At 38.7% G+C, this 25,364-nt stretch overlaps 1 protein-coding gene across 8 annotated transcripts; it reads left to right on the top strand.

Moving 5' to 3' along the window:
* The first annotated feature begins 2,804 nt into the window (after nt 1-2,804).
* Nucleotides 2,805-25,262, top strand: LOC108163833 (synaptotagmin 1). Of its 8 annotated transcripts, XR_001775730.2 has the most exons (12): nt 2,805-2,900; nt 4,072-4,386; nt 10,374-10,634; nt 10,696-10,955; nt 11,013-11,105; nt 11,533-11,727; nt 11,781-11,957; nt 17,090-17,204; nt 18,560-18,693; nt 21,097-21,334; nt 21,437-21,704; nt 21,768-25,262. XR_001775730.2 is itself a non-coding variant. In XM_017299340.2 (11 exons), the coding sequence occupies exons 3-10, from the start codon at nt 10,394-10,396 to the stop codon at nt 21,301-21,303; spliced, it is 1,422 nt and encodes a 473-aa protein (XP_017154829.1). In that variant the 5' UTR covers nt 2,805-2,900; nt 4,072-4,386; nt 10,377-10,393; the 3' UTR covers nt 21,304-21,334; nt 21,437-25,262. The 8 variants fall into 8 exon arrangements, 7 of the variants coding, with proteins under 7 accessions (XP_017154829.1, XP_017154834.1, XP_017154833.1 ...); XM_017299340.2 differs by having other exon boundaries at nt 10,377-10,634; nt 21,437-25,262; XM_017299345.2 differs by having other exon boundaries at nt 11,019-11,105; nt 17,096-17,204; nt 21,437-25,262.
* The last annotated feature ends 102 nt before the right edge of the window (nt 25,263-25,364 follow it).

Below are 25,364 nucleotides of genomic sequence, written 5' to 3'. Positions count from 1 at the left end.
CCCATTCAATTTGATTCAAGTGCAGTCTGGCTCAATCCTGGAGTGACAATTTAATTTGTATCTTTTTTTTTAATAACATATTTAATCGACCGAAGAGTATTCAGAGCTATCGGTTTAATTGGTGGAAAATCATTGGAAATGTCTATATACGAGTCCTTTACCTGTCCTGGTATGGTTCTCTTGATTTGTGTACTCTTCGGCCACAGTGGGCTTCTATAGCTTCGTGGTTTTCGAAGGCCAGGTGTTCAAACAAAGCTTCAATCGGAGTTCCATGCGAATGGGAGGTTCTAAGAAAAGGTGGCCAGCTAGATGGTTCCATTTAATGCTTATCGGGGGTTGATAGATGTATGTCTTTCCATCTGCCTATACAATCTCAAAACCTTTTTCTATTGCCATTATTTTGCTTGACAAACGCTTCTTTGAATGAATAAGTATAATGTTTTTCGGTGTGGAACCAGTAAAAACTTTTAAAGTTACCTTAAAAACAGCCCTCTTACTTTTTAAAATACTTGCATTTTTATTAATTAATTTCTTTAGAATATTATACGTATTCTTTATATTCCAAAGACTGCATGATCTAAAAGACAGTCCAAAAACCAAGGTATCATACCTAACATTAAGGAATTTTAACTCCCTTTGTCATAGCTTATCGCCTAGATCTACAACACGTTCTAAAGCCAAGGTATCATATCTACATACATCATTATATCCATATATACCAATCCATATAAGCTATAATTATATTTGGCATACCTTATCCCTGAACTATACCTTAATATTAATGCCCTTAATATTTACAATCCCTAAACTTTGTAAGTTCTGCTCTTTCATACTCTCCTGTATTTATGGTAGTTCGTTTAGTATCTTAAACAATTATTATCAAATAGTTGTTAACTAGTTAAATAAATAGGGAATATATTGACCTTAGAATCCCTGCTGAATATGAATATAAATAATATAAATGGAATAATAAAAACTGGCAAAAAACCTTACAAAACAAGAAACCAAAGAGAGAATTTTTTAATCCTGTGCGATCCAGTTGGGACATTGAGATATGAAATTAAATATACGATGCTTTGTTAATATGCAATGTTATTAGTTGTGATTAATGTACATACCCGTAGAAGAAAACTTCAAAGCTAATTGTAATTCATTTTGAAATAATTGCACAAGTCCTGAATTCCAGCCGTTTTGCTCGCACTTGCAATCCGTACTATATTTAACTGAAAAGCGGCTATCCTTTAGCTGAAATATAGTATTTCATTTTTGTAAATTAAAATGCAAGTAAGAATTAATCAAATGCGTGTCAGACGACAGCCAGCCTAGGATGGGCAGCGGGTCCCAGGAGCCTGCTAGTTGGCCAATTAAATTCAAATACATAATTGATAAGCGGGTTGGCTAATTTAACGGCCCGACGAACAGCAGGAACAACAATCACAACAATAATGACAGGAATAACAATATGCACAGAGGTTCGAATTAATGACAAGTAACAGGATAACGATTTCAGCACGAACCCAAACACAGAAACAGGAGCCGGAGCAGGGCCAGGGAATATCAATTCCTTTGGTCAGGGCTCAAGCCGAAGCTGCGATGTGTCCCAGTCCCACGGACATTTATAGTTTATTTGATTTGAATTCTGTTGACAGAACGCCAATGTCCTGCTCATAAAATGTAAATATTGTGCATAGATGTACAACTATTTTGTGCACGCGTGTCTGAGTGTCCTGCCATTTTGTTTGGCAAAAAGTTTTTGCCTGAAAATGTGTTCGGTCCGGTCCGGTCCGGCTCAGTACCGTGCAGTTCGGTTTGTGTTTGGCTTATAAATAAGTTAAATAATTTTGGGAAATTTATTTGATTACGCAATTTATAATTGACGCTTATCCTTCGGGGAGGATCACGTGCCTGCCAGACATGATTTTCATATCACAATTTGGGCTTGCGGCTCTTGATTTGTGTTTGCCATGCGTAATTGCGCACCGGAAGTGCAGAGTGGCCATTAATGATGCTGGCCGTGCATTTTGATTTTGTTTAGATGTTTAGTCAGTGGACAGTGGGCTCTGGACTGTGGACAGTGGACTGTGGTGCACTCTGGCTCCCCCTGCCCAGCCATTGGCGGTACTATCGAAGCTTTCGCAGGCTAAAGCTCAACAACTAAACTTTATTCAGCCGCTTTAGCCGCCCAAGCTCCTTTGTAGCGAGTGAGCTTATCATTTACTCGGTTCCACTCCAGTCAACCCCCCACGACCCTTGTAATGTCCTTGCCGGGCCATGCCGAAACCTGTATAATGTGGTCATTGACAAATTTCCACGGCAGTACGCATGCACTGTAGAGCGTAGAGTCCCCACGCGCAGGTTTCGAGGCTTTGCGGGAGCTTTTGCCGTAACATGTGGCCGCATGTCAGATGTTCATCGAAGGACGAGGATGAGAGGGCTTTTGCGTGGGCTTAGGCAGAAACTAGTAACTGTGAATACAAAAAAATAACACATAAAGGAAGAATCAAATACAAAGTCACATGCTTAAGGAAAATCCTTTTTAGATGTTTTTTATAACACAAAAAAATCTTGTAAAATGTAGCCTATTGATCGGCATAGAAGAGTATTCGTTAATTTCATTGACCAAAAATAAAGTCCGACTGCAAGGGATCTAAGACAAATACCTTGCCCAAACTTTCTCCTTCAAAGTCTCCACTCGCCAAAAGTTCTGCTCCCGCCACAGAGCCCCGACCACCCACTGGCCGAGCACCCAAAATCGATGCCCAACCGGTTCGCTCTCTCTCTCTGTGTCTCTGGCTTGGCCAGCAGCTTTTTCCTCGCTGTTCCTTGAACGTGTGTGCCAAAACGCGAATGAACATCGACCGTGGAAGTTGGCTGCAGCAGTACAAAGCGCTAGGCTGAAGGTGAATGAGAACAGGAAAATTCTACAAGGGAAACGCTTACAAAATCCGACCGATAATTCGAAATAAATGATGAAATAATCAAATCAAATCTATGGAATAATTGGTAAAAAGCTAACAAAAACCCTGACAAGTGATTCTCGACGGTTATGTAAAAGGAAATTCCATCGAAAGCCCCGAAAAGTGTCCGAGCGCGTGTGTGTGTGTGTCTGTGGTTGTGTGTGTGTGTTTGCACGCGCTGACGAAAAAGGAGAACATTTTTTGTGTATCAGAATTTTTCGGTGCTGTTTAGTCAAAAACCACGAGCAAACGGACGAGACAAAAATAATGTAGGAGCCGTCTAAAGGAGATTCTAATTGAAAAATCCAATGTGCAATGCAAAAAATTTAGTAAAAATTGAGAAATACAGAATGGGGCATTGTTGAAAGTGAAAACGCATGTGAGCCACTTGCTGGGTTATTGATTTTTCCACATGATTTCTGTGGCAGTGTGGTCTGAGTGCAAAAAGAGATGACATTAAAAAAGAAAAGAAATACAAACGCTTTTAATGGAAAGCGTTTTCGAGTATAATATAAATAATAATTATTAAATAAATTAAGGAAACGAAAGGAAGGAAAGGAAAAGAAAAGGAAGAGCGTTCTTTATCCATTTCAAGTGTGTGTGTGTGTGTGTGTGTGACTGTGCGAGAGAAAAAGAAAAGAGGAAAGCTCAGGCGTTACGGCTCTAAGAAAATCTCTATCCTGAATTTGCTTTCAACGTCGTCTTTGAAGGAAAAGCGTATTTGCCAACTTAACCTCGCACTCTCTCGCTCTCTCTTTGCCCCTACATGCACACGCACCCACACAAGTAACCTTTTGAGCAAAGAGACAAAATACACACCCGCCCACACACACACACACACACACACAGACGCATACGAGATTCGCTCTATCAATATTTACGCATACCATTGTATTTTGATATTACGTATTCGCTCCGTTACTCTCCCGCACTCGTACTTACTTTGTCTCTCTTTCTCTCTCTCTCTCTCTCTATTTCTCCCTTATCTCGCTCTCTCGCTCACTGTTCGGTCCGGTGCTCTCGCAATGTTTGGTGCAAAATACACGAAATTGTCATAAATTAACAAATTAAACTCCCAACAAATTCAATGCAAATCGTGATAAATACAAATCAGACTTATACAAAATTCATGTGAGACTAGCGAGCCGCGGCCCCTAGCCAAAGCTAGCCACGTACCAAGGAGCAGCAGCAGGAGCAACTCACACACACCGAAGGACCCGCATCATCATCTATCCTGCCCAGTCGTCGCCACTGCTGCCGCCCTTGCCCCGGAGTCACACTTCGTTAGACGCTGCTCAAAACCCATCATCTAACCAGTAAAACTGACTATAAACAGGCACATTAAGTCCAAGGCAAAGCGCAGGGAGGCCCAGACTTTGATTGGGGAGAGGCATCATCGGAAAGAGCGGCAACACTGTCTGACTAGGAGGTAGGTCGAATAAATTAAACAAGAAAGGATTGGGTAAGAGCTATAATAAAGAAGGGGCTGGTAGAATGGTAGAATGCCACTCACAGGAGAGTAAGGACTGCAATTACATATATCCCTAGGAGGAATTACTATATTACAGAAAGTTAAACCAAGAAAATGTACATTCATGTTGGATTTATTGTATTACCTTGAATTGGATTAGGCCTTGTGGTATTTTGAGACAAAATTAGCCTAGGATTTGTATGAAAACAACATGGCTACATATTAGTGCTTTCCGTAGAAAAACTAGATTAAATGTAAGACCACATTCCGTATAAATTACAATGAATAAGTTGCCTTCTTGTACTTGGCGTTGGGAATTTTCCATGGAAGATTCATTTCCCTGCCACCCAAATCCTCTGCCCACGTTCAAGCCCGCACAAGATACTCGTATCTTATTCATTATGTTCCTCTTATCTCTGTCTAATGCCGGCTAAACTTGATTAAGCATCTCTTTGGCTAATTAGCTTTGAAAGACAGACAGACAGACGGAAGGAGAGGAAGCGGGAATTTGAGATATGTAGATGGAGGAGGCCATGGGGATAAAAAGGCTCCTGCGAAGTATGGAAACCGCACATAATAGCCAATAATCAAGTTGGGCCCCCAGCCCCCTCCCCCCTCCAACACAGACATAGTGGGACACCTACCAGTCTTTTGACCCCTTGCATAGATATTCCCCCGTGAGTGCAGTGAGTACTGTTTTTGATACTCTTAGAATATGATTTTGGAAAGCAATTTTTGGTCAATCAATGGAAAAGCGTTTGTTCAATGAAAGCGAAAAGCATAATGATGTGGAAAATTGGTTTTTCTCCTCGGGCATTCTTCATGTCTCAGCCACCGTCTTGTCCTTCTTCGCCGTCTCGTTTCGGTTTCTTCCTATATTTTTCCCCTATTTTTTGTGCAGAGTTTTTATTTTGTTGCCTTCTCTGGGTTATGTGCGCAGTAGAGGGCAAAGAGAGGCAGAGAAAGCGGCAAAGAGAGAGCTCTCTCGCCAAAAAAAGTTTAACCGATTCCTGCTCCGAAGCTCATCCAAACGACGGCGAGGGAAGCTCGGGCCGTGGAACATGGGCCCCCCCTTTCGTTTGATTCTGGTTCATTTTGGCCTTTTGTGCGTGTATTCCACAGATGTTACCAGTAGATCTGAATCCTTTTTCCATGTGGGGGGGGCGGTCTTCCCTGTTTTTGTTTATCCATTGCAGGTAATGGCTGGCCTGTCAGTGCTCTCTAATTTGTTTTGACAGCTTGATTGTCAGCTCTTGGCATTTACGTATATCCTGTACGTATCTCTCTCTCTCATCCCGTGTTCCGACCTGATGGGCTTTTGGCCTCGTTTATCTACTGAATGTTTGATGATGCAAAAATTATCTTATCGCTAAACGAATTTGCCCCTAATCTACTCGTAAATGAACAGCCAATTGTTGATATTTTCTTTTTTTCACTGCCACAACCCTATCGGCCTACCTCCCTCCCATCTATCATGAGTCTGTTCCACCCACTACCGGTGGAGCAGACAGCTATTCTATTTATAGACAGCCGCGAAAGGTCAAAGCGCAGAAATTATTATGCATACTAATAGAAAAAAATCTATATAATAATTGGTTGGGATAACGACATATATACCATGCTATGAGAGGTATGATTGGACACCATTTTCTGAAATGAGTCTGCGGAAAAAATTACCAAAAACTATGCCCTTAATGGTATCCTGGGATCATTAAATTTTGACCCCTTGCAAACTATTGATTGAGATGGAGCTCCTTTGCAGGCAAATCCTCATCTTCTACGTCCGGGATCATCCCCAAGTTTCTAGCAATAAAGACTTGTAGGCCCATCATCTTTAAGATATGGAATACATGCTCGTCTGTATAAGTATTCCCTATGCCTACTGCACATTTAATGGTTTGCTTTGATGACAAAATTTCGAAATGGGAAATGTTTGCCCATCAGTTCTCAGTGCACATTTAAGCTCTTTACAGGTCCTCATAACGAGGACTTACAACACCATCAAAGAGCGAGAGAGGCAGCTGTTGGGGCCCTAAAAGAGCCTCTCGTACGAGGCGCTTGGACTGCGTAGTTTTCCGCTTGGGCCCCAGACAAATTGGCACCAAAAAATAATACATACTCATATACTATACACCTATTTGACCTGTGGGCAGCGAGTGGCACAAGAACTGGCAGACTGACAGAATTTCTGGACTGTTCCGCAGAGCTGGTTCCGGGATGGTGCTGGCCTTCTTTTCCGCTCCTCTACTTAGGCTTCTGGCGCTTATTAACCTGCAAATTTGGGTTTATGACAGGACATTATTTAGCTTGAGATTTTTGGTGCACCGGCTTTCACTTTTCAGGGGTTTTTCCAGAACAAAACGTTATGCAGTGAATCTGAGTTTCCTATCCTAGGGCGATTTTCCGACTCGTGGCGCTTTCTGGGAACGCAGCTGTCATTCCATCCTCTTATTTGATTTCCTTCTGTCCACAAAATGATTTCCAGTCGGCATTCCCATGAGAAAACTTCTTTAAGCTGCTTTTAAATGTATTGATTTGTGTAAGGCGTGGTCAGGATCTCTTTCGAGCAGCCTGCTTGGGGCCCCCCTTCAGACTACATTTTCATAAATTATATAAGAAGCGCAAACAGCATAATTTCGCATATTTTCTATGCAAATTGCGTTTAGTCGCGCCCATATCGGCGCCTTCGAGGGCAGTTCTTGTTAAATAAACACAACTTTTCGACCCGTGGTTGAGTTTTAGGCATATTTATGGGGTCGGATGGGCAAAGATGTCCTCGGGCCTTTCCATTTAAGAAGCTCTCTCGGAGTTTTTCTCCTCTCGTATAGTACGTGCAGCTGTCTGTGTGTGTGTGTGTGACGGGACCTTAGCAAGGGTACTCGTATACTCGTATATGTGTGTCCTTTGACGTCATTTGCCAAGTAAACAATTGTCGGGCAGCAGGCAGCAGGCATCAGGCAGCAGCTCACGCGGTTGCCAGCAATTTGAAGTCACTTTGCTCCTAAATTGCTCTTATCCCAGTTTGTTGTTGGCTTCCTCTTTTATCCTCCCAGTGGGGGGCTAAGTGGGTGGCCATTATAATTTATCTTGTGCGCAGGGAGCTCTAGGGGAAACTAAAGCTGTTTTTCCTAGGTGCAGTGGTGCACAGCCTCTAGCAGTGCCTATTATAATTCATCTCGAGTGCTTGTGATTTATTCCAAATACAGCAGCATCTCTTGATGGAAAAATGTGTGCATCGGTTCTAGTAGAAATTGGTACGGGCAGTAGGATTACGAGGAGGACAAGGTGCAGAAAAGTTGCTTCTTTTCCTCTTCATGACAGACAGCATCTCTCTCGTATTTGTCTTTAGTTTAACCTTTGATAGATCAAAACCTTATCCAATTGCTTGAAACATAATTTAGAGTATTGTTAAACATATTATATCGTTAGAGATACTAGCGGACTTCAGATAAACCGTAGAGTGATAATTTAACACTGATAGTTCATATTTCTATATGATTTTATCTTAATGGGCCATTTCGGATGGCTAGTGAACGTGATAAATGAATCCGGATTGTCCGTGATTCCGCACGAACGTCATCCCATCTTGAGCGTATCATTCATGTGGCGAGAGCTACATAAGTAGCTGGGAGAATGGTCAAACAACCGATGTTTACCGTGTTCCCTCCAATCACGCAAGTCGATGTACTCGTCTGATTGACTGATTGAAACGACTGATTTGACCTTTACGTGCGTGTCGACGCAGTACAGTTGAATCAACCGGCGAAATTCATTGAACTGACCTTCTTATTCGTTTGACTGACTCCTGAAATAGTTATGGAATGAAAGAATTAATGACTGTCGTTGGTTTGGGTATCTTTATATCGAAGTCACGCCATCATTCTCCATGACATCCCGCCAATGGGTGCATCATATGACCGATGAGTCTCGTACACGCGTTGCAAGTGTCCACCATCCCGAGGGCCTAGAACACTATCGCGTAATTCCACATTCTCGCCACTATTACCACTGCGACTGTCCTCCAGCGGGTCTTTTATCTGCTCTAACAATGATTTTGCATTGCATCCAATATTTATAATGCTCTTGCTGAAGATTTCGCAGTGAAAATTGGACACCTTTTATCTAGTTCAGTTGCCGAATCACCTAGGAAATAGATCTGATGGAAGTTATGATTCTCGTTCGTCCGCTCGATGGGAATTTGAATCCTTGAATCTGAATTTTTGGAAGCAATTACCTCTTAGCTTCTATAGTAGCCTGGTTGATCAACAAGTTAGGCTTCAAATGTTTTGATTGGATAGTATTTCCATAGAGAAACGAATGGAATGGTTCGAGAGGATGAGTCAAAACGGCAAAATGGTTTGCAATGCTGGCATACGACAGATCTTTGTAGGCGATTGCGGAATCCTATTCGAAAGCATTCAAGTCTTCATTTCCGATTAGTCTTCTTTTATTTTCGTCTTGCGTTTGATTATAATTGAAATTCTAACTATTTATTGCATGACGTGCACGTCGTCCAAGTTTTGATCGTCTAAAAGCAGGCAATAATTAAGCAAATAACTCAATATTAGCTGTCTAAGTATTGATCGTCTAAAAGCAGGCATTAATCAAGCAAATAACTCAATATTAATTGCCCCTTCGCCCACTATTTACGGCTGAGATTTTTTTCTATAAGAGAAATAAATAACATTTCCAAAATTTTCCAGCCATTCTTAAGTAATGTAATTCTATACATTTTTCACTCTTCAGTTACATATATGTATAGATATTTAGATTCCCCAGTCCCTCCCAGTGCCAGTGTTTCTTCTCCATTCCAGTGTATCTTCTGCCATACGTACATACATATATCTTGTTTTATATCGATCCTAATACTGAATCCCAGCTATTCGAATATCTTTTCTTTTACGTAAATTCATAATTATTCGTTTTATGAAGAAAAACCATTCTAAAAGCTCAAAGTTCGGGTTTGCATACATTTTTAATGGGGTTCATCAAACCCCCAAGGCCCAGGACGGGTGTCATTCAACTTGCGAGTACGAGGGGTCAGCTACTCAGTCTCAATTTCGCGCAGCCAGACCAGTGACAGCTTATTGTCAATCAAGAAATTATGAGTATATTTTTTAATAAGTAGAAACACAAATACCCGAGGGTCCGCGGCTTAGCTCCCTAACAATGGCAATTCAGGGTCAAAGGACATCAGACAACAATAGCAAAGGACCCGACTCAAGCAGATTCACTTTATCCATAAGTAGGCTCAAATTGTTAAAGTAAGTGAAAGGCCAAAAGGAGCAAAGAACCAAGGAATAAAATATGAAAAAATTCAAAACGAGGGACTACAAGGCAGATTAATATTAATGAATTCAATTAGAAAAGAAGGCGGGAAAATTAGAAAGGAACAAGCAAAAGAAAAAGAGAAAGAAATAAGAGCAAAGTGTATAAGGACCCCCACGAGTGTAAGCTTTTTATGTGGGTTGCTATTGCGGATACATATATATACATTTATCGTTGTGTGTGACAGAGTGCGTGCCCTTGGCATGCTGGGATAAGCACTTTTGCTGGGTGCGTTCTATCCCAGCTTTCTCCCACCCCACCGCACCGCGTAGACGCCGTCAGCGCATTTCTAGTGTTTCAAGGACACCGCCAGTGTAGGAAAAGTTTGTAATGACTTTTGTGGGATTTCTTTGTGGCAACATCGTCGGCATTCCGGCTATTCTTAAAACGGATGCTTCTACAATATGGAAATTGACCGCACATTAAACAAATGATGGTTAAAGTAAGAAGAATTTAAATAAAAATGGTCTACAAATTAGAAACCTGACAATATAGGCTCCTTAAATTAGGTAATTATAAAATTAGAAGCAGGAGCGATGAGTCTAAGTGTTGTTTGAGGCACAGAAGATACTTGATTATTGTAGGTATTATATTGTATTATTTGTTTGTTTTTCCAGCAGAATCACAACACAACAAAATGCCGCCAAATGCAAAATCGGAAGCGGACGCCAAGCCGGACGCCGAGCCAGCGCCCGAGTCGGCAACAGAACTAGATTCCGTGGACCAGAAGCTGGAAGAAACACATCACTCCCGGTTCCGCGAGCTGGAGAAGCAGGAACAGGAGTCGGCCGCCGAAGAGGCAGCGGCAGCGGCCGCCGAAAGTCAACGAATCGCACAGGTGGAGACAACAACAAGGAGCGCAACCACAGAGGCTCAGGGTGAGTACCATAGACACCAAAGGAGCCAGAGTTATATATGGACTGTGTTGTGGTGTTGCAGAATCAACTACCACCTCCTTGCCGGTCATCAAAAAGATTGAGCATGCCGGCGAAGTTGTCACCGAGGCGATTGCGGAGCGCACGGGCCTGCCGACATGGGGCGTAGTGGCCATCATAATACTCGTATTCCTCGTCGTCTTTGGTATTATATTCTTCTGTGTGCGGAGGTTCCTGAAGAAGCGAAGAACCAAAGATGGTAAGGGTAAGAAGGGTGTCGATATGAAATCGGTACAATTGTTGGGATCGGCCTACAAGGAGAAAGTAAGTATCTGAGCCGCCATCAAATATTAGTAGTTATTGGGTTCTGGTATGCCATAGGTTCAGCCTGATATGGAGGAACTCGCCGAAAATGCCGAAGAGGACGAGGAGGACAAGCAGAGCGAACAGAAGCTGGGGCGTCTCAACTTCAAGGTGGGTCCTACCGCTCATTCCCCCAGAGCACACCACTCTTAACTAATCCCAAAGAATACAGAACTAACCAAAGCCAAACTCAGATAGGTGTAAGATGTGTGCACAGGAACACACACACAAAGAACAAGGACCACAACTCACTCTTATAACTCTTGCTTCCCACAAGTATACCCTTATGTTTCAATCACACTCGAACTCACCCACTGAACAACATTAGATTAGATCAAAATTAGTTAGTTGTTGGCACCGATGAGATGTATATCTCTCTCAGTGCGAACAAGCTCAAATCTGAAACTGAAACTGCACATAATCGTATGAAATAATCACGAATTGTCAATACCTTGGACTAACATAATCTCGTTATTCCTCTCTCAAAATCCGAATATCCCCTGTTGTGGCCCCCTTTCTTCGATTTTGTATCTTGCAGCTGGAATACGACTTCAATTCGAATAGCTTGGCCGTTACGGTCATACAGGCCGAAGAGCTGCCCGCCCTGGACATGGGCGGCACCTCGGATCCCTATGTCAAGGTCTACCTGCTGCCGGACAAGAAGAAGAAGTTCGAGACCAAAGTGCATCGCAAAACGCTGAGTCCGGTCTTCAATGAGACGTTCACCTTTAAGGTAAGGGAGGAGCACATCCATACTTGGCTATGGTATTTAATGGTCGATTACAGAGTTTACCCTACGCCGATGCCATGAACAAAACGCTCGTGTTTGCCATTTTCGACTTCGATCGCTTCTCCAAGCACGACCAGATCGGCGAAGTGAAGGTCCCTCTGTGCACGATCGATCTGGCGCAGACCATCGAGGAGTGGCGCGACCTCGTCAGCGTTGAGGGTGAAGGCGGACAGGTATGTAGAGCTGGGCCCGCCACAAGGCCGGGGCAGTCGAGGTCGAGGGGCGAGGCCACGTCTCGTACCTCTCTCCAGAATATCTGTAACTCTCTCTCTCTCTGTCTATGTATAACACTCGGTGTGCCTCTAAGTTTTTTTGTTTTTGTCCAACCAAAGAACGATGTTTTCCGTTATCTGTGTCCTATGATTTATTGGGTCTGTTATTTGTTTTCTCTAAGTTATGCAAGTCCTCTCCCAACCGACGACTGAGCAAGCAGTGCAGTCTTCTGTTGTTAAGACGATTGTGTTTTGTGTGTATACGTATTTGCATTGCAATTTCAATCGGAAGTCGACAATCGATAAGGCGATAAATACTCGTACAGCAGAAAGCAATCAATCGCTCCAAGACGATTCAAGTATTTCCAAACCGACCCCCGCCCTCGTTCAAGTACATGGAACAAAAACAATTACAAAGAAAACTCTCCAGAACAGAAACAATATCAACAAAACAATGAAAACTCCTTCTTCGCGGAACAGACAAGCAAAAGTTTATCGAATCTCCTATGAAACTCCCATGAAACACACCCAGTTCAAAATGCAAATATAAAAACATGAATAAAAAACGAATAATATAACGATGCAACAACAAAAAATCCACAGAAAACAGACGGGAGAATCCAATTCGGAAATCACAACTGAATTTGCTCCTCCCCATCCCATCCCCACCCCCCAACCACCCACTCTCTGACAGCATTATGATTTCCCTCTCTACTCTGTACTCTACTCTACTCTACAACTACAGCAAAAAATAAAACTCTAAATTTCTCTTTCTCCAATCCCCCATCCAAAACAAAAAAAACAAAAATTGTTTTCGAAACATATAATCTCTTGTTTTCTTGAACTTTTGTAGAAGGTAAATACGAAACATACAATAATTACAAATCTAACAACAAACCAAAGAGAACTCTGTTACACTTTTGCATACTTGATTTGAGTTTATCATTTGTACCCTCTAACCTCTAACCCTCTAACCTCTGTATAACCTGCTCTCTGAACTGTCGCTCTTGTACATGAAATCTGTCTATAATAATCATTGTATCCAAAGCAAACTCTAACAATACTACTGCATATCTTCCAAACTTCTTTGTCTGATCATCCTAATCAATCACTTTCGTCTTGAGCGATTGTTCTTCTTCTCTCTCTCTCTCTCTCTCTATATATATACATACAATACATACTTATATATCCTGATATATTGTTATGTCTGCATTCTTTCTCGCATCATTAATATTGTAGTTGAATTTTTGTATTGATATAAGCAATTTTGTCTATGTTTGAGCTGTCTTGTTTGCAACGAAATACTAACGAATAGAAAGGCATTTTCTGATAAATGTTTTCACATTTCCATATATGCAAATAATCACACTGCAATATTATTTTGCTGAGAAAATCTGTGGCATAAGAAAAAAACCAACGCAAACATCAGCGTGGCTTCTTCTCCACCAGAAACCCCCTCAATCTTCCTTCATTCTTCCAAATGTTATTGCCTTTGTCGGGGCCCATTGCCACGCTGCCCAACTATCTCAAAAAGTATCTCCGAAACACTAATCACACACTAATTTTTGTTTGCACTTTGATTGGAACAATTTAACGCCGAAAATACTTTCTTAAAGTAGTACCAACTATTGCACCCCCCGTTCTTTGCATAAAGTCCGTCAAACTTTTATTACATAGATACAAACATAATACACACACTCAGACACCCTCTATTTCTCTATCTAACACGCAGACACAGACACAGACACAGCCACAGACACGCACAAAAGAATCTTCGAAATAAATAATTAAATTAAAATGTTGTAAAATATTTGCATTGATTTCATTGAATTGGTATAGTGATGATATGAATGCTTTGACAAGATCGGACACAGATACACTCCCACACAAATGCAAATACAGATACATAACACACACACACACAAACACAGAAACACAGATACAGTTTCAGCAAAAGCTTAAAGTTTTCGCCTGTGAATGCCAGACTGGAAAATAAAATTAATAAGAAAACGAAGATAGCCGACATGCCTATACTCTTACTGGATTACTCTTTAGCTCTTTAGCTAAGGATTTAATCTTAATCTTGTCCGAAAATGTGTACAAATCCAGCAAGTGTATAGAAAACTGTCGCATAAAGTCGATTCTCGGTGCAAGGAAAACAATCCCCAGCTTTATTGCCCAGAGACAGCCATTATAAATTTTTCTCTATGTATCTAATAAAATATAAAACAGTACAACAATAGTTTAGCAACACTGCAAAATACCTATTGAACCATTTACTACCCTACTGCATGTTTTCCTTTTGCTTACGACTAAATACTAAATACTTATATACTATATGATTCACACTAAGTATTAGAATCGAATACTCCAGACACTAAAACACACACCCAGAACACGGACACGCGACCATCAATTGGTTACAGAAAAAAACGAAAAAAAAGAAAAACATTTACTTTTATACCACAAGAAATACTACTCGTACTTATCAAAATTATGATGGATATGGAATTCAAAAATTTTTAATATGCTCTTCATTTTTCTCTTTAATTATTTTTGAACGTATCGCTAAAAACCAAACAAACCAAAAACAAAACCAAATCAAAAAACCTGTTATCACAAAATTCGATTTGAAATTACTTGAAAATTTCCAAACTGTACTCGAACTCGAACTTGAACTCGAAATTTTTGACTCATGCCATGGACAAATCAATCCGAAACCTGAATCGGCCTGAAACATGTAAGTATACGAATGGAGAGAAGAAAACTCATTATTATCGTTATTTGCTTTGGTTGTTGTCGTCATAAATGTGTTCCCAGTTCTGTTCGTTGTGTTTGTGTTCAAATTCTGTTCAACTCGACCAGCAAAATCGAATCAGGATCCTGAATGCTGATTGCTGATTGCTCCATCTGAGGAAGGACAATAACAAAAAAAATATGCATATAATACGCTTCTTTGAACCTTAAACTCTTGTGCTTAGCTCTCTGTCACTGTCTCGCCCGATATGTGTATGATGTAATTATTATCTTTTCGGTTGCATACTCGTATTGACTTGTTTGTGTGCTGTAATGTTTAAGCAGAGCTTCGATCTTCGACAGTCAAATACCTCAACAACAAATGCTCGACAATGTTTTTCCAGTTGTACTTTTTGGTTTCTTTCGATTATGATTACATACGTATTTTCGTTTCCATTGAACATTCACCCAACAGTCAACAATTAAACAACTCGTATCTCGTATTTGGAGAAAATGCCAGATACCAAAGCAAATCAAATCAGATCAAGTCAAAAAGAAAAAAGAATAATAATCAGAATATGACTCCAATTCCAAGACTCAAACTATTTAAAACAGTTGCGGTAAGTGACTCCGATCTAAAATCTATAACTTCACAATAACGCTCGCTCGCTCGCTCTCTGTCTGTCTCGCTCGCTCGCTCTCTGTTTCTGTCTCTGTCTTGAAACTTTTTTAAATAAAACACACAACCACATATACTACCGTATAGCTTAAAACAACAACTAAACAAATACCTAATATAGTCCAGCAAATAGAATTTTCATTGCCCGGGCTAGTTGGGCCCTTGAAGAGGTGTACGAGGAATTGGCAGATCGGATTGACATTGGCTGCTGTTTCGAAAGTCCAAATTATGAATACCATGAACCACTACTGCAAGCGGCTCGAACCAGCCTAGGGTCCTACATACTATATTTATATACTCGTAGAACTCTGAATCTAATCTAGCTAGAACTTTCATTTGTACGATATGCGAGTATTGTATGCCCCTTCATGTACATAAGAATCCACATCTCTATTTCTCTATATACATACAATATATACATATCTATATATTTACACTCTTTTTTTGGATATGCCTCCGAAACGGGTCCATTAGAACCCCTCAAATTAGTTTCTATTGTACATACAAGATCGGTTCAACTATGCTTGACTTCAAACTATTTTATCTTCTCTATCTATCTTCTCCTAATCTAATATCAATAATGTCTAAGAAACCATTTTTGAAACCAAATATTTTTGCATTTTGTGCAGTCGGTTTTGAGCTGGGTGTTATTAAACGAATACCGAAAACGAGACCAACGACATACGAAACTCAAGAACCCCAAGATTAGATCTTGTTTAGACTATAACTCAAAGTAAAGCTGTAAGTTTTGGTATGGTTATAAATATACAATACATAATACACTCGGTGCCCAGAATACAGGAAACTTCAACACTTGAACAATATCAATTAGTTTTCTTTCAGTTGAATCATTTTCCTTGGTTCCTTAACTCTTCGTTTGGATATACAATACAATACAATACTCGATACTCTTCTCTCGATACCCCTGTATACTCGTACACGCGTGTATATAGATATATGTTTACGTTTACACTTACCAGAATCGAAGCTCTATGACTATGACGTGCAGTAAATGTTTTAAATGTAATTTTTTGTGGCGTTTTCGTTTTGTGTCGATATAACCATGAACTATCCGTAAACCTTACGTACAAATTGCTTACCAATCAATCAAATAAATATGATATAATATAATATAATATACTGTACTGTACTGTTCACCCCGCCCCCAAATCCGAAGTGTGTTTGATTTATCCTGATTTTCTTGTTTATGAACTGTCTTAATGTTTTGTACCTGATATCCTTGGTTGTTATTACATATATAAACTTGATATTGTGTTACTGTATAAATCGATTTTATATTTGTTGGTATACTCCGAAGTGTATATCTCAACAATTTCAATGCTTCCTATATTCCTTGGGTATATCCAAATACCCAAGCATAACGATCTTAAACGGATCTAAAATGAGTTTAATCTTTAAAATGCATAACCTTGCAGAATATCTAAGACCTGCAGTACCCTCTGTTTGAACCCTGCCATAGTGCCGACCCAAACGAATATAGAAACGCATATATAACTTATATATAAACTATACTTTTATGTGGATATGTATTTAACTGTACCTCTAGTCTTTATGTGACATGTTGCTTGTTGCAAACCGTACCGGCCCCGTAGCGAAACCTACTAATCACAACCCCACTCTCGTTTCTCCTAACTCTTCTTCGGATCTCGCCACACAGGAAAAGCTTGGAGACATCTGCTTCTCGCTGCGCTACGTCCCGACTGCTGGCAAGCTAACCGTCGTCATACTGGAGGCCAAGAACCTGAAGAAGATGGACGTGGGCGGACTGTCTGGTAATATGGAGTGCTACCGATGCGCTGTCAGGACTGGGGCCAGGGCCAAAGATGTTTTTGTTGGGCTCCCGGCGGTTCTGGCAGCGTTTTTGTTGTTATCTGTTTGTGTAATTACTTAGATGTGTGGAGTTGTACCTCGTTTGGTTTTCCTTTTGAGTTGAATCATTTTCCTTTGATTTTCAAACGTCCAAGGCAATGCAAACGCCAAGGCAACGTTTGCTCGCAGAAAAAAAAACAACAAAAAAAACAAAAAAGAAAAAGTGCTCTGAGAGCCGAGTCCAACCAATTTTATTCCAATCCAACTAATATTTTGTCAACTTTTCAACTATCAAATAGCGCCAACTTTCTCGACTTGCATATTTTCCCGTATTTGTCTTGAATCGCGTACGCTAAAATTCAACTAAATTCATTTACTCTCAAATCAATACAAAAAACCAATACAAATGGATATATTTTCGCCCGGCAACGTTTCCATACCGAAATCTCGCACAGTTTTTACTTACTTGTATGCCTGGCAAACCGAAATAGAACCCAAAATTGAATCAACTAAAGCTCTTTCCGAACCGAAAAGACCTGTCAAAATCTCGCTTGCTTTTAGCTTCACTTTTGCATGTAATCTAACAATTTGAATTCAATATTTTCAACTTAACACTCGACACCGTTTCGGTTCCACACCGAAGAAACAAAACGTTGCCGCTGAATATATCCAAACAATTAAAGTTCTTCTAGGCTTTTACAAACAACAGAACATTTTCCAGTATGTTTTCAAATGCTCGAACATTATTCGGATTCCAAACAAAATTCTTACTAACAAAATTTTTCAAAGAGCAAATATTCTTTTTATATAATTTACAATTAAACACATTTGTATGCCTTGAGTTCCAAGAGTTACTGTTTCAAAAACAAAAACCAGTATACAGTATACCGTATGTAAATGATTTTAAATTTGTGAATTAATTTCCAAAGAGAACGAACCAAAGGAAAACTATTATTATTCTTCTACTACTATAATTGCAATCCAACGAGACGAGCAATTATCGTTTATGAAATCTGAATAGCGTACGGGTTTTTACTTTGGTTCGTTCCTCTCGTACGAGTTCGTATTATCGTTTTAGTTTTCGTTTGTTTTGTGTTTGCAAAGTAAAAATTTGCCAAAAACCTATTCTATATATAACACGTATATAATTATAATTAACCCAAGTTTTTTGCGTAAATTTCTTATATGTGTGTGCAAAGCAAAAACCAAAAAGAAATCAAGAAAATGTGTTCCTCAAATTGTTGCAAAAATTTTACTTTGTTATAAAAACGAAAAAATGTTTTCTTTTTCTTTCTTTCAATTCTTTCCTATATTATAGATCCATATGTGAAAATTGCAATCATGCAAAATGGCAAACGTTTGAAAAAGAAGAAGACAAGTATCAAAAAATGCACCCTCAACCCTTACTATAATGAGTCGTTCTCATTTGAAGTACCATTTGAACAAATACAAGTATGCGAGAATGTATTATACTATCCTATAAAAAACCACAACTACTACTACTACTACTACTCTACTACAACTACCTATACAAACTTACCTACTACTACTACTACTGTTACTGCTGTCCTCTTCTGAACTATCTATCATACAAACCAAACAAACCGAGTTTTGAGTACCCAACCTCCCTCTCAACACACACTAGCCTCTTACGTGCAATCGTTGTTGTTAACTATACTATATATACTATATATACTATATATATATACGATATATCCATATATTGAATACTTGTATTCCAAAAGACAACAACACCAACTCTAAACAAACAAACCGAACACGTTTAGTGCCAATTCTTTCGTATTACCCATAAAGATATCTATAAACTCCCCCCAAAACAAACTTAACCAAACCAAACCAAACCAAAACCTTGTGTTCTATAAGACCTATCAAAAACGTACTCAATGTTCAATGTTGTAATTTAAAATTTAAACCAAAATTTACTAAGCTTTTTTATTTTCTAAACGCTTTTCTTACGGTTGTAAATATTACAAAAACAAAAACAAAATTATTATCAATCCAACAAAAAAAATAGAAGAAGCCGGTTGAAAATTTGTTGTTATGCTTTAATTTGAGTAGTTTGGTAAAATGATTTTAAAAAAAAGCAACTTTTTTGTTAGATTTGTATCAGCCTCGATATGTGCTTTGACCAGCCGATTGGGTTTCTGTTTTAGTTGATAAATGTGTATTTGAAAGACAATCTGGTAAAGGATAATTATAATAGCAAATACAGGCATGCCCTAGGTCTAGGTCTGTTCCAAAAAAAAGCATTATAGACGCCCAGCCCAACTTGTACACACAGTCCTAGACACACAGTCCAGTTGAATGGAGAGCAAGCAGTAGTGTGCCCGCTTCGGTCTCACGACTCGTGGAGAGCCGCCCTCAGCCAAGCAGCCGAGCATTTCAAGCAGTAAAACATTCAAGCAGTGTAGCAGTTAAGCATTCAAGCAGTCAAGCAGTCAAGCAGCCAAGCAAGAATGTGCACGTGCCCACCCACACACTACGCTCACTCCAAGAACAACAAGAAACAAGAATACTTACTTAAACTACTCTTTCCATAATACAAACTATCGCAAACTCCCTAACTCAGCGGCGTCAATAATGCACCACGAAAACACGAAGCGAAGTGGGTACATTATTTTGACACTGTCTTCTGATTTGAATATCGAATACCAATCGCACCACAACAGCTACAGTACAAATACAGAATACACAATAAATACCAAATGCCACCACAGAGAAGTATAGCGTATCCATCACCATAAAAACCAAAGAAAAAACATAATAAATACCACCATAAACCACATCTTGCCAAACAATTTGGAACGATCGAACAGCAAAGTCAAGAGGGAGAACTCTGTTTCGGTTACGTGTGCTTGTGCAAGAATATCAAATCTCCCCCTCTATAAGTAGGACCCCCATGCTGACAAAAGAAAAACTACGACGAATGGGATTGAATATTATACATTTTCGTTTACACGTATTTAATGAACATTTTTCTTTTTGCCACAGCTTTAATGAAATGCTATCGAGTTTCAAGAAAAGTAATTTGTTCATTAGTCCCCGCCGAGGTTTAAGAAAAGAGAAGAGATATATACTCTTATCTGCCAACAGATATCATCATCGACAAAACAACCGATTCATTTGCTTCTCACCTTACGCTGATCGAAAGCTTTTAGGAATTAGTTTTGAGTTTTCAAATTGTTTGTTGTTTTATGCTGCTCATCCCTAGCTTTAGACATTTGCATGTTCTGCTTGATACCTCACCATCCCACCAAAATACCATACAAGAAAATATACAAAAAATACTCGTATATACTCCACAGCAAACATTTCCGTTTCAAGGAGCTTTTTGTAATGCTTGAAAGCCTTTAGATGTGTTTACAAACAAAATAACCAAAGAACCCAAAGCTTGTGCAAGCCCAAGGTCATCGAATGAAGATCGAAGATGAATCGCATCACCCACCGAATGATCTCAACGATCCCAACAGAACTTCAAGTCTGAAGTAGCCTGCACCATATCTTATATATACAATATACAGCACTCAACCGCCAAGCAATACTCCACGTAGATAAGACCTTTGTCTATAACTTCTATAGCTTCCCAAAACAGCATTTTGTAGTGTCTGCCTGTTAACCAAACAACAGATCCCACTGCTCCCCAGTCCAGCCCAGCCCCAACCAACCAAAACCAAACAGAACACGTGTATCGAAATAACAAAAAGTTCTTCTAATCAAAAGCGAAAACCCCACCCCACTCAGAAAAAGAGACCGTTGAAGCAGCTTAAAGCCAATTACTCAATACTAATGCGAACACTTTCCCCTTGAACACTTTCCGCTAACACTTGAATATAGAAAATCTGTCTCGTTGTGACCGTTGTGGACTACGATCGTATTGGTACCTCTGAGCCCATAGGACGCTGCATACTCGGCTGTATGGGAACCGGAACTGAGCTGCGCCACTGGTCGGACATGTTGGCCTCCCCGCGTCGACCCATTGCCCAGTGGCACACACTCAAGGACCCCGAGGAGACCGACGAGATACTGAAGAACATGAAGTAAAGCGCTACATGGCCATGGCTGACAAATGCAGGTGGGCTGACTATACACATTGTACACAACGCCCAAAGAGGCTGCCAATCCCATAAAGTATTTACTCTTGATCAGAATCAACAGCTACTTTTTCCAATTAAAGACTTACAGCACATCTATCAAACGTATGAAAATAACCAAAGAAACCACATAAGAAAGCCGTCAAGCATAGAAATCGATTCATCATCAGCTCTAACTGATCTAACAGATCCTCCTGATCCTCACCCGGAACGACAAACAACAATCAAATGAAATATCGTAGTTAAAGCAAATTGTTCATCTATGCAGTTAACCCACACATACCAAAAAAAAACACACACACATACACACAGGAATCAAAGCCGATTTAATGATAACTTTAGGAATATAAGGTATATCTCATTGGTTGAACAGGAAAATGAAATGAAAACTTAAAACTAATGAAATGTTTCCAGTAACCGAAATGATTTGGCTTGGACACAGTTATATATTCGTGCGAGTGTTCATTTCCAGATCTACTACTCGCAGGACCTTATTGTTGTCACTGATTGCGATTTTTCCAAATAAATTAACGCTAAAATGAATACAGAAATGTTCTACATACTCAGCGTATGGACGTATGGATAAATTAATTAAACAAAACGGAAGTTGTGGGGTATCATTTTAAAAGTTAAGTTTCATTCGATTTTAAATTAGTCCAGCGACAAAGTGTCGGAATCTAACCAGTTTTCACTTTGCTTTTCAACTGTTGAAGGATTACTAGCGAATAATATTACTAATGAACATAAACAAAGGCATCGCAACTGTTATGTAAATTATTTATTATGTTTAAATTATGAGAATGTACTTAACTGTGTAAGTATAAATCAACATATATGGATAATAGACAAAGAAGCAACACATGACAGACATATGTATGAACCAGAAACAGAGGAAAGAAAGCAGAATCATAAATTATATATATTATACATATATAAATATTATGTAACCCTTGCATAGACTAATGTTATGTATGTATACACAGATCTGAGTTTTGAAGACCTAACAAAATCAGACGTATATTCGTAAGTAGAGAGGAAGCCCCAAAACCAAAAGCAAATAACAAAAGTTAAACTTTAAAGCGTGATTTCAATGGAATATATCATCAGTTTAATCTTTAAAAAATATCGAACATTTTGCACCGTGGATCAGATTGGAATCTTTGTTTTTTGATTATTTATTTTAAAGTATGTTAGGTAAGAGGAAAAGGTACTATATTACGGCTCAATTTTTTTTTATCTGAAAACTCATTTTTTTAACGCGAACTTTTAACCTTCTTTATTTGTGGATCTCCTTATTAAAATCCTCATTTATTTTCGACTAGAATCTATCCCTTTGTTGCTTCTTCGACTCAAGTCTTGAGGTTTCTCCATTTCTTCGTTTTGGACTCTACCACACTCAATAATTTAGAAATCATATTAGGACCTAATGAAAATATACATACTAACTAAATGATTATGGCAAAATGTTAAAACAGAAAAAGAAATATTAAGAACAATAATAGTTATTACTATTTATATTATATTCAAGTATATATATACGACATCTAAACAATATACATTTATATATACTTATATAACATAGTGCTCTTGCTGCACAAGCCTACTAAGAAATCGGATCTTTTAATATGGCCCGCAAAAAGAACTTCTATCTTCCCATAGAAACAGTCTCAGAGTTGAATAGGAGGCAAGGGCAGCGCGTTTCCAAGGGAAAATCGGGTATAAAATGAAAAATTGAAAGTGAGAAAAGAGAATAGGATGAGCCATAATTTTCTGATTTTTTCCATATTGAAAGTAATGAAATTCCACTAATAAATTAGATGTTTTTTGTCCTGTAAATGGTATATTATGTAATGGTAATGATAATGCGTAGTTAGGGATCGGTGTATTCCCTGTACACACACCTACACAGTTGTAGTTATGTTCACCGAAACAGCCAGAGATGCATACAAAATATGAGTGCACACAAGATGCAAATGCAAATAACAAATATTTATGTAATATAATTCATCTAAATTAAAAAGAACTCGAAATGGGCTCGATGGAAGACAGGAAAAACAGATCTATAAGAAATTACGAGTATTCTTCAATACAAAAATTAAACAAAATAAAGTACTTTGCTTTTCCAAATAGTTACTGTAAATTATCTCAAAACCCAAGAACAATGACACAAAGACACGAAATAAATCTTAAATAACAACAAATTAACATAACCTAATCACAAAAACAAAGAAAAAAACAACAACAACAAAGAGAAACAAACTATATATACTTGCGTATTTAAACAAATTATATGAAATTATATGAAATGATGTTGATTATTGATTTAAATTTAAACTGAGAAAGTGAATAAAACAAATTATATATACACCTATATATATATATATATATATATACATACATATATATAATATTAAACCAGACAAAAGCAGAAAATTTCATTTGTGTTTTCCTTCAGTTTCAGTATTTTTAGTTAAACAGCGTTACACTGGGCCACACACAGAACCCCCTTGTGAGAAGAATGTAAGTGTGAGCCCCTCTAAAATCCGGATGTACATACATACATACACAGAGACACAGACGCAAACACAGATACACACACAGACACACAGTAAAACTGACCACACGAACTGACCAAAAAGCAAGTCGTACACGTAAATGTATTATAAAGTTAGTTATACAACAATATCTGTATCTGTATATGTATATGTACTTGTACTATTATTTCCTAAAGTCGAAAGCAGAGAGATTCGAAAGATACGTTTTCAAAGCAGCATTCAAAAGCAGCGCAAAGCCATCACGTAAAGCACAAATCAGTAGGAAAGGCGAAATGACGCCAAACAAAACAAAACAAAAACAAAAAATAATATTAAATAGGTAACAATAACATAAAGAAGATGGAAGTAAGAAGATACCATAAAGATAATGTAGCAGTCCATGTATGTATCTTTATTTTATAGATATGTATGTATGTAATTTCTATCGATAAATCAGGCATAAATGCATTTAGAAACCAGAGAAGAGCATCCGAACAACCGATCTACGAGTATAGCAGTGCGAGATTTGATTCGGAAACCTGAAACAAATCTTGATTGGACGAGATCGATGTCATCACAAAGGGTATTCACTATAGTGTTATACATACGTATACATATGTGTATATGTATGTGTGTAGGGCGCACGATCGAGAGGGTCTGTGTAGAGAAATGAATAGCGACAAATACAAGATATAGAAATATGCGTTAAAGGTACAAGCCACCTAAAATATAGGACAATGTTTGATGTTGATATGAGTTAATCTGGCCACATAGCGTGCGCATTATATGCATATACGAGTATACATACATATACATACATACATACATCCAACTCGAGTACAATCCCAGGAGCAGGGTATACCCGGTATGCCCGGTATCCTAGGCGAGCTGGGAAGTACCCTAGACATTTATACAAAACCATCACGAGCACCGCATAGTATGAAGATACCATACGATATATAAATAATTACATAAATAAACGATATACATACATACGAGCGGCATCCATACTCCATCTGGGAGTTGCGATGGAGTAGCCATCTCTCAGTTCAGAATCTACAATACCTACACTCACTCAGCACCATACCACTCGCGGATATCATTTTATGACTCTTTCCGGAGTTTTGTTGTTTATGATAAACTGTTTATAGATGTTTTTGAATTTTAAATAAATTATATTTACTATATGGCAAAGGCAAATAATACCTAATACCTAAACAAAAACAAAAACAAAACCATATGCGTGCGAAACCATATATGATAGTAATGTATGTATGTATGTTTTAAATGCTAATACAAACGAATCTTGAATTGAGGCTTTGCGGGAAGCGTCGAACGAATGAATATTACTGAATAAACTGCATATATAAACATACGATAATGCAACTGTATTGCAAGACAAGTATATCATTTTATTTCAAAGGCAAATGAATTTAACACAGGCCAACACGCTCCCCCCCGACACACCCCCATATAG

The sequence above is a fragment of the Drosophila miranda genome, chromosome 4 (genome assembly GCF_003369915.1).
Source record: "Drosophila miranda strain MSH22 chromosome 4, D.miranda_PacBio2.1, whole genome shotgun sequence".
NCBI classification, from domain to species: Eukaryota; Metazoa; Arthropoda; class Insecta; order Diptera; family Drosophilidae; genus Drosophila; species Drosophila miranda.
This window is presented reverse-complemented; position numbering and strand designations above follow the sequence as displayed.